The 14,523-nt window shown below is 39.0% G+C and overlaps 1 protein-coding gene across 3 annotated transcripts in view; it reads left to right on the forward strand.

Annotated features, from left to right (window-relative positions):
- The window catches only part of tenm2a (teneurin transmembrane protein 2a), a 349,743-nt gene that overhangs the window by 332,858 nt on the left and 2,362 nt on the right, over positions 1 to 14,523 (forward strand). For all 3 annotated transcript variants that reach the window (XM_077236049.1, XM_077236050.1, XM_077236051.1), the window contains 11 exons: positions 1,875 to 2,018; positions 3,367 to 3,616; positions 3,793 to 3,813; positions 3,952 to 4,181; positions 6,256 to 6,410; positions 6,670 to 7,559; positions 9,169 to 9,344; positions 10,358 to 10,593; positions 10,774 to 11,070; positions 11,757 to 13,374; positions 14,368 to 14,498. In XM_077236049.1, coding sequence (XP_077092164.1) covers positions 1,875 to 2,018; positions 3,367 to 3,616; positions 3,793 to 3,813; positions 3,952 to 4,181; positions 6,256 to 6,410; positions 6,670 to 7,559; positions 9,169 to 9,344; positions 10,358 to 10,593; positions 10,774 to 11,070; positions 11,757 to 13,374; positions 14,368 to 14,498 — 4,148 coding nt within the window. The remainder of the gene's footprint in view (positions 1 to 1,874; positions 2,019 to 3,366; positions 3,617 to 3,792; positions 3,814 to 3,951; positions 4,182 to 6,255; positions 6,411 to 6,669; positions 7,560 to 9,168; positions 9,345 to 10,357; positions 10,594 to 10,773; positions 11,071 to 11,756; positions 13,375 to 14,367; positions 14,499 to 14,523) is intronic.

Genomic DNA, 14,523 nt, shown 5'->3' on the forward strand with positions numbered 1-14,523 from the left:
TGTATAACAATCTGTCACGTAACTACTTTTATCTCAGGAAAGCCATTCAGTGTTCATAGCTGAATATTTAGCCTTTGGTGCAGTTTAATTGCTTATATACAGCTTAGTTTTTGAGTGTTGATTAGTAAATAAACTTGATTAATTATTTGATTATTAAATAAAAGTTATTTTTGGTTTCGGTTTTAGGCTAAATTAAAAAAGTTAATTTCGGTTTTGGTTAAAAAAAATTTTTGGTGCATCACTACTGTTAATACAAATTGTTTGGCGGATGACTTTCAGTTCATAACAATTACAGAAAAGGAATGTAACAGTAAAATGTAAGTTATGCGCTGGTAAATGCATAAAACACATCAGTCAAGCGCATTAAACGGCACAAATTCTGTCAGCACTTGACGTGGTACCCGGCCCACATTAAACTCTGCTCTTATAAGCCTCTTTTGAAATAGTTGATGGTAAGTGCTCTCATGCATTGGAGAACTTGAGTCATGCTTTTTTCCCACCGCACCATTTTTCAAATTCGTCTTGTCATGTTTTTTACTACTGTAGAGGACGTTACTGATAGATGGTCTCTGCGTCACAACACAAAAATCTAGTGTAACTAATCCATTATAAAATTGGCCCCCTCTAGATTGGCTTGTGACACTGCGAAATTCACTGGCCAAATATAAAATTTACCCACTTTTTCCAATTGACGGTTGTTGATTTGGGACCCTGGCCGGCTGTGTTGACCATTCAGCATCCTGGACACACATCAGTTAAACAGGAATGATTAATCGGTCACTCTATTGACTGAACACAGTGAGAGTTAAGACATCAGACATGATTTGTTCTCATCCGTGTAATCATAGGACCCAAGGATCATTCAGCCTGACCGTCCCTGTCAGAAAAACACATAGGTTCAGAGAGCAGCCACAGTGAATCGAGGGAAACACTGAGAACAGCACTCTGTCTAGGGTGACCTCCTTATAACACCCACTAATCTCTCTTTGTCTTTCCCCTGCTTTCTCAGCCTGTCTACCTTCCAGCTCTCGATGTCTTAGTCTTTTTTATTTATATTTTGGGGTTCTTATACCCACAGTCCCTCCCGCGTCTATGCAGCTATAAATTCTCACCTGCCTCGTTGGTATATATCCATATGTATATATGCTAATGGATTCATGGAGTTGTGATCCACATTTCGTGAACTGGAAGGAAAGTTTTTGTGGAAGCACAGATCTTGTAATGACCCTGTGGCAGCAGCACAGATCACACAGTTCTGTTTGAAAAGTGAAAGCTGAAGTCATGTCCAGCCACAGGGTGTCTGAACAAATCATGTTCACACTTTACCAAGGTGCTTTGTGGTTGTGAAAGCAGCCAAGCTGCGTGATTTGTGAAGGCTTGCCCAGAACCTGATATTTCCTACTTCTGCCTAGCAGTCGGCAAAGCTGGAAAGAGAAATGATGTGATGATTGTTGCAGGGTCACTTATAGCTTTTGGTTGCCTCATATGTGTCTCTAAGCGCTGATTATTTTTTGTTTCTCAAAAAAAAAAGTTAATTTAGCATGTGGTTTTCAAATAAATATTTATATTCTTCCTCACTATTTCCCAGCTAGATTCCCCATCCAATCTGCTTGCATTGTAGTAAATTAATCATCTTTAATATTGGCCTGTCATGTAGTTAATTAATTATATGCTGTTTTGATACATTTTCTCTCTCTCTCTCTCTCTCTCTCTCTCTCTCTCTCTCTCTCTCTCTCTCTCTCTCTCTCTCTCTCTCTCTCTCTCTCTCTCTCTCTCTCTCTCTCTCTCTCTCTCTCTCTCTCTCTCTCTCTCTCTCTCTCTCTCTCTCTCTCTCTCTCTCTCTCTCTCTCTCTCTCTCTCTCTCTCTCTCCAAGTCTCTGTGGGGTATGAATATGAATCATGTCTTAGTCTGGTGCTGTGGGAGAAGAGAACAGCTATGCTTCAGGGCTATGAGCTGGAACCTTCCAATCTGGGCGGCTGGTCTCTGGACAAACACCACATACTCAACCTGCGCAGTGGTATGAGCCTTCTGTTCTAATTTTGCATCTGTTATTCAATCAATCAATCCAACCAAACAATCATTCCTTCATTCATTCATTCATTTATTTACTCATTCAAGCAAATTGTAGTTAATTGTTTCATGTTCGTTAAATGATGCATTATCTATATTATATATATATATATATATATATATATATATATATATATATATATATATATATATATATATAGTATGTGACTCTGGACCACAAAACCAGTCACAAGGGTAATTTTTTTTTTTAAATTGAGATTTATAGAGAATTCATCTGAAAGCTGAATAAATAAGCTTTCCATTGATGTATGGTTTGTTGAAAATCTGGAAACTGAGGGTACAAAAAAATCTAAACATTGAGAAAATCGCCTTTAATGTTGTCCATTTATGTTCAAGCTTTTGCTGCATCCACTTACAATTTATATATATATATACACGGTAGGAAATTTACAAAATATCTTCATGGAACATGATCTTAATATCCTAATGATTTTTGGCATAAAAGTAAAATCGATAAGTTTGACCCATACAATGTATTGTTGGCTATTGCCACAAATATACCTTTGTTACTTGTGACTGGTTTTGTGGTCCAGGGTCACATATAATATATAATATGTATTATAGCTGTTTCTTGAGCACCAAATCAGCATATTAGAATGATTTCTAAAGGATCATGTGACACTAAAGACTGGAGTAATAGACCATGACACCATATTGAATTTAACGCAGATGAAAACGAGTTTGTGAAGGACAGATGTAGAGTCTGTGTTATGTAATTTTGTCTACTAAAAGATTTTGTTTTTTGGCAAGATGTTTTATAAGCTGAAAATCTGTATGTTGTTAAACAACAGTGCAATTTATTTAACACACTCTATTCTATCCCTCACAGCCTTGATTGCAATTGTAATAATACAGTATGACTATTTTTACTATATTTTTGATCAAATAAATGCAGTCTTGGTGAACATAAGATACTTTTTTCAAAAACATTTAAAATATTTTATAATTTTGTGAACTCTGTTGTGTAATAAGTAATTATACTCATTCAAATTAGAGTCTTGATTGTCACTGGTTAAACTGTAAAATAAAGTTTTTTCAGCTGAGACTGAGATTTAGAGTGAGGGAAGGGCCATACCTCTGACACACTGAAAATCTAATGCAATGTAATCCTTGGCTGCTTTTAGTGGAATAACCTCCTCTTTTGATCAATAATTTAATGTAATCCCCTGAAAATGTGTTTGTAATGTTCATAAATTGCTCGGGTAAACCACTTTTAGTAAAATGGTATTTTTTCGATTTAAATAGTTATTGTTTCTTTATTCGTCTGACACCAGGCATCCTTCATAAGGGCAGCGGTGAGAACGTCTTTGTGTCCCAGCAGCCACCCATCATCACAAGCATCATGGGTAATGGGCGTCGGCGAAGCATCTCATGCCCGAGCTGTAATGGCCTGGCTGATGGAAATAAGCTGCTGGCACCTGTAGCCCTGGCAGCAGGCATTGATGGCAGCCTTTATGTCGGAGACTTGAATTTCGTACGCAGAGTTTATCCCAACCTCAATACCACACGCATACTGGAGCTCAGGTATTGAAAAAGGGCCAGAGGAGACTTTAGTTTTACTCATAATTGTATTTTTATTTTTTTTATTCTTAGGCTATATCAGTATACTCTTAAATTAAATATATAATATATATTTTTGCCATCTCAACGTACAGTATTAGCACCATAATTGTGATTCTTGTTCTTTTCTTCGTTTACAGAAATAAGGATTTTCGACATAGGTGAGCCTCTATCTTTAAGTTTGTCTCTCACATTTGACTCTTCAGTTGGATTATTCACTCAATATAATGATAGAGCAACATGTTATAGCTAATTACATAATTGCAGGACTGACTACGTAATTACCTAATTTTTCGTAGTAACAACCCGACTCATAAGTACTTCCTGGCTGTGGACCCAATCTCTGGGGCCCTGTTCATCTCTGACACAAATTCACGGCGAATCTACAAGGTGCGATCACTCACAGGGGGAAGACTTTTGGCCGACAATGCCGATGTGGTGGCGGGCACAGGAGAGCAGTGCCTTCCTTTCGATGAAAGATGCGGGGACGGGGGAAAAGCTGTAGAAGCCACTCTCATGAGCCCCAAAGGTGAGGTGGAAACATTGAAGAATACCATAGCAGAAGTTAAATCAGTTGTTTTAGTTTTAAAGCTTATTGCATGGGTTATCCCCTTCACATCAGTTGAAATCACGCTAACGTCTTCACATGTGTCTGAGGTGAAGAAATGTTTCTGCAGGCTATCTTTACATCTGTTTCCTTTGTAGCAGTGACACCTAACAAGGATAAAAAGAGCCTTATCCTCCAGCTGCTTCCACAATCACAGAGAACGTTCAACCTTAAGCTATTAATTAATTTCTGAATGTGCTATGGGGAGTGTGAGTCTCTGGCTTCGATTATTGGAGTCTCTTGGTATTCTCTCTCTCTCTGTCTGTCTTTCAAAGATAATGTTACTTAATGTGCTGGCTCTTTTAACTCTCAGATGTTACAGTTCAGAGCCGTGAGTGAGCATATTTCTGTATTATACAGAGTTTGTGTTTAGGTAGATCAAATAGAAAGAAAAATCACAGTAAGTTTTCTTGAATATTTCATTTTCTCCTAGATCTGTGGTTCTCAACTGGTTTGGGCATGAACCCTAGTTTTCCCGTGGTCATTAAGCCAAAAAATACAATTGTTTTTATACCATATATTTCCAAACATTCCTTTTGCCATTAATTGTGTTAATCCAGTGAGATTTTTGTATGCACAAGGAGTCTGACAACAGTCTGTATGATCATCATCGAGTCTGTCTGGGATTACATGAAGAAACAAAGAAAAAAACGGAGGCAGACTAAATCCAGAAGAACTGTGGCAATGTCTCCAAGATGCTTGAAGAAACCTTCCTGCAAAGCTACCTGAAAAACTATGTTCAAGTGTACCTGGACAAATGCGGTTTTAAAAGCAAAGGGTGGTCACTCTAAATATTGATTTGATTAAATTAATAGATGTTAATTGATAAATAAAATCTATTTATGACATTATTTTTGAAAGCATCCTTACTCTACATTTTAAGTGCCTAAAAATGTTCACAGTATTGTAGCTTTGCAGGAAGGTTTCTTTATTACTCGGTCAGTTGTCTCATTTCTGTCTAGTTTTTCTTCTTAAAGAGTAGTAACATCTGAGACAGAAATGATAAGTAAACTGAGAACATAGCTCAGGAGAATTGATTCTCCTGAACTATGAAAGAGCAACATCTGAACAATTTAATTTTCTTCTAGAGATTCCCATTAGCTTGTTATATATAAACTGAAATTAATTTTAAAGGGTTTTACTAGTTCATGAATTTTAATATTATGTACACAATTGATTATAAATAAAATAAAATATGTATTTAAAAAACATAAAAACGTATCAAATCTCCATTTATAAATATGAATATAATTTCTACATACATGCAATGGGTGAAGGTCAGCATAAACTGAAATTAAAGCACACAATATTCAACCAAAACAAATATATAGCAATGAAAAAGGAAAGATAAAGGTGCAATGATAAGTAAGAACAGGTTTTGAAACTGAAATCCAGGTTTGGTGTAAGGAAAAAATAGCCAGTCTGACACCAAACTGTCAAGGATGTCACATTTTCTGTATGTGACGTTGAATTTGAGCTTCTGGAGTGAGAGAGAGAAAGTAGAGAGGTGACAGACTACACAGGCCTCATTACTGATTCCCAGATGACTTCACAGTGAAAAGGCTCAGTCAAGTGCACTCAGTCTCTCCCCTCATGCTATTTGTCTCCCCGTCTTTTTGTTCAAAGTCCCTCTGCACCATACACCTACACAGGTCCATTTTATGAGCATCTTCTTGTCAGCACTTCGAGATATTCTCGTCTGCTCTGCCTTCTGTGTCTGATAAGGGGAATTGATTGGTTGACACGGGAGTGACACCTGATGGACGTGTATTATTTGCTAGCTTATATAGGACAGGGACTTGGAAGGGAAAGACAAATTGACAAGAGCCTGAAGATAAACTTAGAACAGGTTGAAACCAGATAAAAGATTCACTTGGTTTGATCGTTAAGAACCACAGAAGACAAAAATAAACAAGTCTAACAGGCAAAGGGTTACTGAGTCTTTGTCACCCCTGAACTTCCAGCTGACTCTTTACCTGTTTGTTTCTCTTGTCAGGTATTGCTGTGGATAAGAACGGGCTTATGTACTTTGTGGATGCCACCATGATTAGGAAAGTGGATCAAAACGGTATCATCTCTACTCTACTTGGTGCAAACGACCTCACTGCTGTGCGCCCACTGAGCTGCGACTCCAGTATGGATGTCAGTCAGGTCAGCATGTCAACAGCCCATGTTATAAATTATTTGCAGTCAGAGACAGGAGCTTGGATGGTTCATTTTATCACAAAATCTACTTATTTAAATCTTAAATCTTCAAAACAGACCCTCAAAGCTAAACATGCAGATATGCAAGTATTAATCATGTCTAGCAGGCTTGCAAAACCTTGATCAGAAGCCCAGAAAATGATACAAGGAAAGTCCTTGGTGAATCTGAAAGATTAATTTCAACTTTAATTAATTTTTTATCCAGGTGCGCTTGGAGTGGCCCACCGACTTGGCAGTAAACCCCATGGATAACTCTCTTTATGTGCTAGAGAACAATGTTATTCTACGCATCACTGAAAACCACCAAGTGAGTATCATCGCGGGGCGGCCTATGCACTGCCAGGTGCCTGGCATCGACTATTCCCTCAGCAAACTTGCAATCCACTCAGCCCTGGAGAGTGCCACGGCTATTGGCATCTCCCATTCGGGCGTGCTCTATATCGCCGAAACAGACGAGAAAAAGATCAACCGTGTGCGGCAAGTCAGCACCAATGGAGAGATGTCGTTGCTGGCTGGCGCTGTGTCGGAGTGCGACTGCAAGAACGATGTCAACTGTAACTGCTTTGCAGGAGACGACGGTTACGCTACAGATGCCAGCCTCAACTCCCCCATGTCTCTGGCTGTCTCACCGGATGGCACGCTCTACATTGCAGATCTCAATAACATTCGGATCCGCGCTGTGCGTACTAACCGACCAGGACCTTCAGCGATGGGGCTATATGAGGTCGCGTCCCCTCAGGAACAAGAGTTGTATGTGTTTAACGAAGAGGGTCTCCACCTACAGACCATCAGTCTTGTGACAGGCCTGCCCCTCTACAACTTCAGCTATGGCCCTGATGGAGAGCTGGCTACAGTGGTGGATAACTGCAATAATACAGTGAAAGTTCGTAGGGATGGAGCTGGGCAGGGTGGAGCGGGACTGCTCAGGCTCATCCTACAGCCTGATAATCAGGTGGTTACACTGGGACTGGATCCTGCAGGAAGCTTGCGCTCTATCTCTGCTCTCAACCAGGAGATCGTTCTGCTGGGATACAATGGAAACACTGGCCTGTTGGCCACCAAGGCAGACGAGACAGGCTGGACAACATTTTATGAGTAAGTGTTTGTGGTATATGACATGTTGTGTGTACATAAAATTTTTCATCTACACTCAGCAGAAGTTGTATGTAGTTATATGTTCCATTCAGCTTGGAGAGTCAAAATGGCCAACATAATGCTTGGAAAAGCACTAAATAAACTACATTTATATTCAAATCCACAGCTTGAATGAAAAATAGTATGGTTTGACAAAATGAGGGTGTAAGATGTCACATGAACACCTAGGGAGATACAATTCAATTCACATTTATTTCAAAGCAGCTTTACAGAAAATGCATGAGCCCACATTACAATTTAGAGTGATCTGTTATCAGATCACTGTTATCTGTTAGCAGAATGTTTATCTGTTAAACATTCACTCTTAAGCAAATAAAATGCTGAAAAACTGAGTAAATAAAATAAGTCAAAACTAACATTACTTAAGGATACAACCTGATAAAACATCTACAGATGTTTGCAGAAACAGGTGTTTAAAACATTGCAAAGGATACTCTCTGGTGATTAGGCATATACTTGCTTACAAATGCTTGAATTGCACTTTTTGCAGTATACCATTCAAAAGTCTGAGGAAGTACTTTTTTGAAACAAATTAATACTTTTAGTTAGCAAGGATGCATTAAGTTGATCAACAGTGTATGAGTAGACATTTATAGTCACAAAAAAAATATTTCTAATAAATGCTGTACCTTTTGAACTTTCTATTCATCAAACAATCCTGAAAAGTGTATCAAAGTTCCCACAAAATTAATTAAAAAAAATTCATATCAAAATATTGAAAACTGTTTTCAACATTGATAATAATTAGACACAAGTCATCAAACACAGTATGGTTAAAAGCTGCAGGACTATCCTGTAGGACTATAATTTATTTAACTCTGAAAGGAACGATAGATTTAAAATTTCTTTCCTGTCGAGTTCTGTTCCAACCTGGCAACACACCTGCCTTTAATTTCCAAGGGAACCTGAAGATCTTGATTAACTTTTTCAGGTGTGTTTGATTAGAGTTGTAACACTCTGCTGGAAAGTAAATCTGCAGGAAGAGGACCGAGCAACCCAGCTCTTGATAATGCCCAATTCCCAACACTTCACTGCACTGGCATAGACATCAGCCAGACTGTGACAGATCTGTGGCAGGATCCAGATCTACTCCCTAATGTAATGTTGCAGAAAGAGAGAGAGAGAGAGATACAGGGACAACACTGAACCCATATGGAGTCATTGTCTACAGCATTACTAGACCTTTCAGTCCTTGCCCTCTACTATTATAGGCTCTGATAAGAGCATCTACATTAAAAGTAAACACATTTTCAAAAACATGTTTGTTAATTACTTTACATTAGTATTAAAGAAATCAGAAGTGCATGATGTCTTTCTCTTGTTCTTAGATGGCTTGTTTTCAGGTGGGCTAACTGGCTTCTAAACCTTTCATTAATCCAGAACTGCCTGACCTTCTAGGTCCAGCAAACCTTATTAGACTTGTTTTAAGCACGGACGTAACTTTTTTTTAAGATGGTTTTAGACATCATTATAATAAGTCCCCAGTGCTTTGCTTTACTTTAATATGAACTTTAAAAATGGCTTTCCCTAAGATTTAGTATATTTGCAGGTATGACAGTGAAGGGAGGCTAACCAATGTGACGTACCCCACTGGAATGGTTACAAGTCTGCATAGAGAGATCGAAAAATCCATCAACATTGACATTGAGAGCTCCAACAGAGATGATGACGTCACTGTTATCACTAATCTTTCATCGGTAGAAGCCTCCTATACTGTTGTGCAAGGTATGTCGGCTATGGGAATATATATATTTGGGTTTTCATAAATCATTTTGAAAATGATTATGTGCTGTTTAGTTGGTTTAAAATTCTTTCACTCTTTAACTTAATTGTTTTTTATTTAGTTTTTATTGTGTTTATATCAGTGCCTACAAACTTACACAGCAAGATATAGATACTCCACCATTCTTGTGGGAGGCTAGAAGCGAAAGTACTGTAATATTCAGTGCAGAACACATCATTTGTTTTCTCTCCCAAGCCTAGCACTACAGTTGTTTTGCTGTGATGCATATCACTTGAGACAAATTCATTACCTTACCCCAAGTAAATCAACCATCTTCATCTGCCCTCAACCAAAAACCCCACTTTCCCAAAGCTTATTTCATCTGTTTAGATGAAAGAACAAAAGACAAAGGGAGAAAGCACAAATGTTTTACTTCCTTCCCATGGCAGACTAAACAAAAAAAGTAAAACTTCAAAACAACCAGACATAACACAGGATGGGGTAGGAACCTTTTGAAGGAAATACAGAGGATTTAGTCCAAGGAGAACGTCCCTCAGATGATGCTTTTGAATCTAACCTTGACACGCTCATGAGGCGAATAATAAATTGACTAAATGCCTTTAAAAGCTTCCTTTTAAATTATAAGTGATATTATCTACAATTGTGAATGTACCTTCTGCTCATAAATTAGTTTCATGGATTGTAATTTATTTATAGTGGGTGTTTTGAAGCATAATAAATATTTGTGGCACTCTGAAACAAAGGGATTTGGGGATCCACATCATTTGTTATGAAAAAAGCACTTCTCTTGTTATCTTTTATGATCCTAAGATTGACAACCAGACTGTTCTTGAGCTGATAAATGCCCCACATCCCTTTCATGAGTTCAAAATAAATCAAGCCTTTTTTTTGTTGTCGTCGTTTTGTCCTCTTGTCATGTTGATAATTTGTCATGAAACATTTTTTGCTCTTAATTTTATGGTAATTTTATATGTCACTCTATTGCCCCCTGCAGATCAAGTACGGAACAGTTACCAACTGTGTAACAATGGCACACTAAGAGTAATGTACGCCAATGGGATGGGAATCAGCTACCACACCGAGCCCCATATCCTGGCCGGATCAGTGAGTCCCACCATCGGCCGCAGGAACATCACCCTTCCCACTGACAACGGCCTGAACTCTATCGAGTGGAGACTGCGCAAAGAGCTGGCCAAGGGCAAGGTCACTGTGTTTGGCAGGAAACTTCGGGTGGGCACTTGCTTTAATATTTTAATTACTGTAATTATGTACAATATTTTCACATTTCCGTGCACATTGCAAGCAAAGTTGGCCAAGAATCATGCTTTATCTGATAGATCAACTAATCAGTATCCAAATCATCTCACCAAATGGAGTGGTTTTCATGGCAAATATTTGTGCAATTTGCAGGCACATGGGCGCAATCTACTGTCAATAGACTTCGACAGGAACACACGTACAGAGAAGATCTATGACGACCACAGGAAGTTTACTCTGAGAATCACGTATGATGCCCAGGGCAGACCAGCAATATGGCAGCCCAGCAGCAGCCTTGCAGTGGTGAATGTGTCGTACTCCAGTACAGGCCAGCTAGTGGGTCTGCACCGAGGCAGTATGAGTGAGAGAACAGAGTTTGACTCGCAGGGACGAATACTCTCACGCTCTTTTGTAGATGGAAAGGTGTGGAGCTACAGTTACCTGGACAAGGTGAGATTATTGATTAAAGTGAGGTAGGAATATTGGGTAACACTTTAGTTTAGGGTCCAATTCTCACTATTAACTAGATGATTATTAGCATGCATATTACTTGGATATTGGCTGTTTATTAGTACTTATAAAGCACATATTAATGCCTTATTCTGCATGACGATAGTCTACATCTCTTAATCCTACCCAATACCTAAACTTAACAACTACCTTACTAACTACTAATGAGCATTAATTAGGAGTTTATTGAGACAAAAGTTGTAGTTAATAGTGAGAATTGGACCCTAATCTAAAGTGTGACCGGATATTGTTTTCATATTTTAATGGCTTTTATTTAGTCATTGAAATAAATACATTTTTAATTCTTCAACACTATTTTTTACTTGCATTCCAGTAAAAAATTGTAATATCTTGAAGCATGTATTTAGCACAATTTAGTGATATTCGTGCATTTGTGTAATTAAACTAAGCAAAAAATGTGTATCTTTTAGTTTTGTTATGTTTTGTTTTAAAAACTCACCATATAATACAAAATTCATTCAGTAATTGTTTTTTTAATTGAATTTTCCAACATTCGGAGCACTATGGTGCCTGATTTCATTTAGAATTATGACAGCTTGTTAAAGATGTTGTTGCTAATTAATATGAATGTGATAATGATGTTCTGAAAACATTTTTCTCTACAGTCCATGGTGCTGCTCCTGCAGAGTCAGAGACAATACATCTTTGAGTTTGACAAATCTAACCGCATCACGGCTGTCACCATGCCCAGTGTCGCCCGTCACACCATGTTCACTCACGTCTCCATCGGCTACATACGCAACACCTACAACCCACCAGAGAGCAACGCCTCCATCATCTATGACTTCAGTGAGGATGGACGTCCCAAGGCCACATACTTCCTGGGTACTGGGCGTCGTGTCCTCTACAAATACGGCAAGCTGGCCAAGCTCTCAGAGATCTTGTATGACAGTACAGCCATCACCTTTGGCTACGACGAGACAGCTGGGGTGCTAAAAATGGTCAACTTGCAGAGCGGTGGCTTTTCTTGCACGATTCGCTATCGTAAAATGGGTCCCCTTATCGACAAACAGATCTATCGCTTTTCAGAGGAAGGTATGGTGAACGCACGCTTTGACTACACCTACCATGACAATAGTTTCCGAATCGCCAGCATGAAGCCGGTGATCAGCGAGACGCCACTTCCTGTGGATCTGTACCGCTATGACGAGATCTCCGGTAAAGTGGAACACTTTGGAAAGTTCGGAGTCATCTATTACGACATCAATCAGATAATCACCACTGCTGTGATGACCCTCAGCAAGCATTTCGATGCTCACGGGCGAATCAAAGAGGTTCAGTATGAGATCTTTCGCTCTCTCATGTACTGGATGACGGTGCAGTACGACAACATGGGCAGAGTAATCAAACGAGAGTTAAAGATCGGCCCATATGCCAACACCACGCAGTACCGTTATGAGTACGACGGTGACGGACAACTCAGCGGCGTCAAAGTGAACGATTGGTCCACTTGGCGCTACAGCTATGACTTAAACGGCAACCTACATCTGCTCAACCCGGGTAACAGTGCCCGACTCATGCCGCTCCGCTATGACCTACGAGACCGCATCACGCGGCTCGGTGACGTGCAGTACCGTCTGGACGAGGACGGTCACCTCAGCCAAAGGGGCGGCGATGTGTTTGACTACAACTCTAAAGGCCAGCTGGTGCGCGCCTACAGCCGTGCAGCTGGAGGATGGAGCGTGCAGTACCGTTACGATGGGCTCGGACGCAGGGTGTCTACTAAGAACAGTCTGGGTCAGCACCTCCAGTTCTTTTATGCTGACCTGAACAATCCGACTCGGGTCACGCATGTGTTCAACCACTCCAGCTCAGAAATCAGCTCTTTGTACTATGACCTGCAGGGCCATCTGTTTGCCATGGAGGTGAGTAGTGGGGAGGAATACTACATCGCCTCTGACAACACCGGTACGCCACTGGCGGTCTTCAGCAGCAACGGGCAAATGATCAAACAGGTGCAGTACACTGCTTATGGGGAAGTGTACCACGACTCCAACCCTGAGTTCCAGCTCGTCATTGGCTTCCACGGAGGGCTTTATGACTCACTAACCAAGTTAGTGCATTTTACGCAGAGGGACTATGATGTTTTAGCGGCCAGATGGACATCGCCTGATTACACCATGTGGCAGAAGATCGGCAAAGATCTGGCACCTTTCAACCTGTACATGTTCAAGAACAACAACCCGCTCAGTGACATGCTGGATGTGAAGAATTATGTCACAGGTGACTTCATGATTTTATGATTGAGTGCCTTTGCAGCTTTGTCAACTTGTTAGTTTTTTTAGGGCTGTCAGTTTTACATGTTAATTTAGTTCTTTAAGTCTTTTTTTTTAAATAATGTAATAAAATAAATATAGGTTTTTCTTCTACTGTTCAATGAGATGGAAATAATACAAACAATGTATTCAGAGACGTAATCATAATGCACATCATATACACTACCGTTTTTTAAGAAGTCTCTTACAGTATGCTTACAAAGGCTGCCTTTATTAGATCAAAAACACAGTTTTATTACTTTATTACTATTACTTACATTTATTTTAACTATTTGGTGCTCAAGAAACCTTTCTTCAGATTATTTATTATTAAACTTTGGTAACACTTTATTTTATACAGTGTCCATGTTACACGTTACATATAGTTACTATAGTAATAACTATAAATTATGCATAATTACATACAACTGACCCTAAACAAAACCCGGTAACTCTTTATTTTACAATGTCCTTGTTACACATGTTACAAGTAGTTACTGTATTAATAACTATAAATGATGCATAAATTCATTCAACTAACCTTTTCCTCCACACCCTAATCCTAACCCTACAACATGTAGTTAATTATAATTACACAGTACTTAAATGTATAATTACAATGTAACACGTACACCTCGTAATAGTGTTACCTAAATTTCTTATTAAATGTTAAAAATAGTTGTGCTGCTTAATATTTTTGTGCAAACAGTGATAGTTTTCTCAGTATTATTTGAAGAATAGTGAACAAAAAAAAGAATACTTCTATCCAGCACATTTTAATCTGTGCTGAATAGAAGTATTCTTTTTTTCATAAATATAAATGTAAAGGCATATAATGCAATTAATTTGATTCAGGGTTTTACTTGATTGACAGCCCTACTGTATATTCAGTAAATTAATTACCGTTTTTATTGCAAAATCACAGCTTAAACACTCCTTTTCTATATATATTTCATTGCAGATGTGAAGAGTTGGTTGGTGATGTTTGGCTTTCAGCTCAGCAACATCATCCCAGGCTTTCCCAGGCACACACTTTACTTTGTGGATCCGCCATATGAGCTCCTCGCAAGTCAAGAAACTGAAAACGGGCAGGTGAGTCACTACGCTAATACCATAG

Source organism: Siphateles boraxobius, unplaced genomic scaffold (genome assembly GCF_051911475.1).
Source record: "Siphateles boraxobius isolate OS27281-9 unplaced genomic scaffold, OSU_SipBor_1 2, whole genome shotgun sequence".
Taxonomy (NCBI): Eukaryota; Metazoa; Chordata; class Actinopteri; order Cypriniformes; family Leuciscidae; genus Siphateles; species Siphateles boraxobius.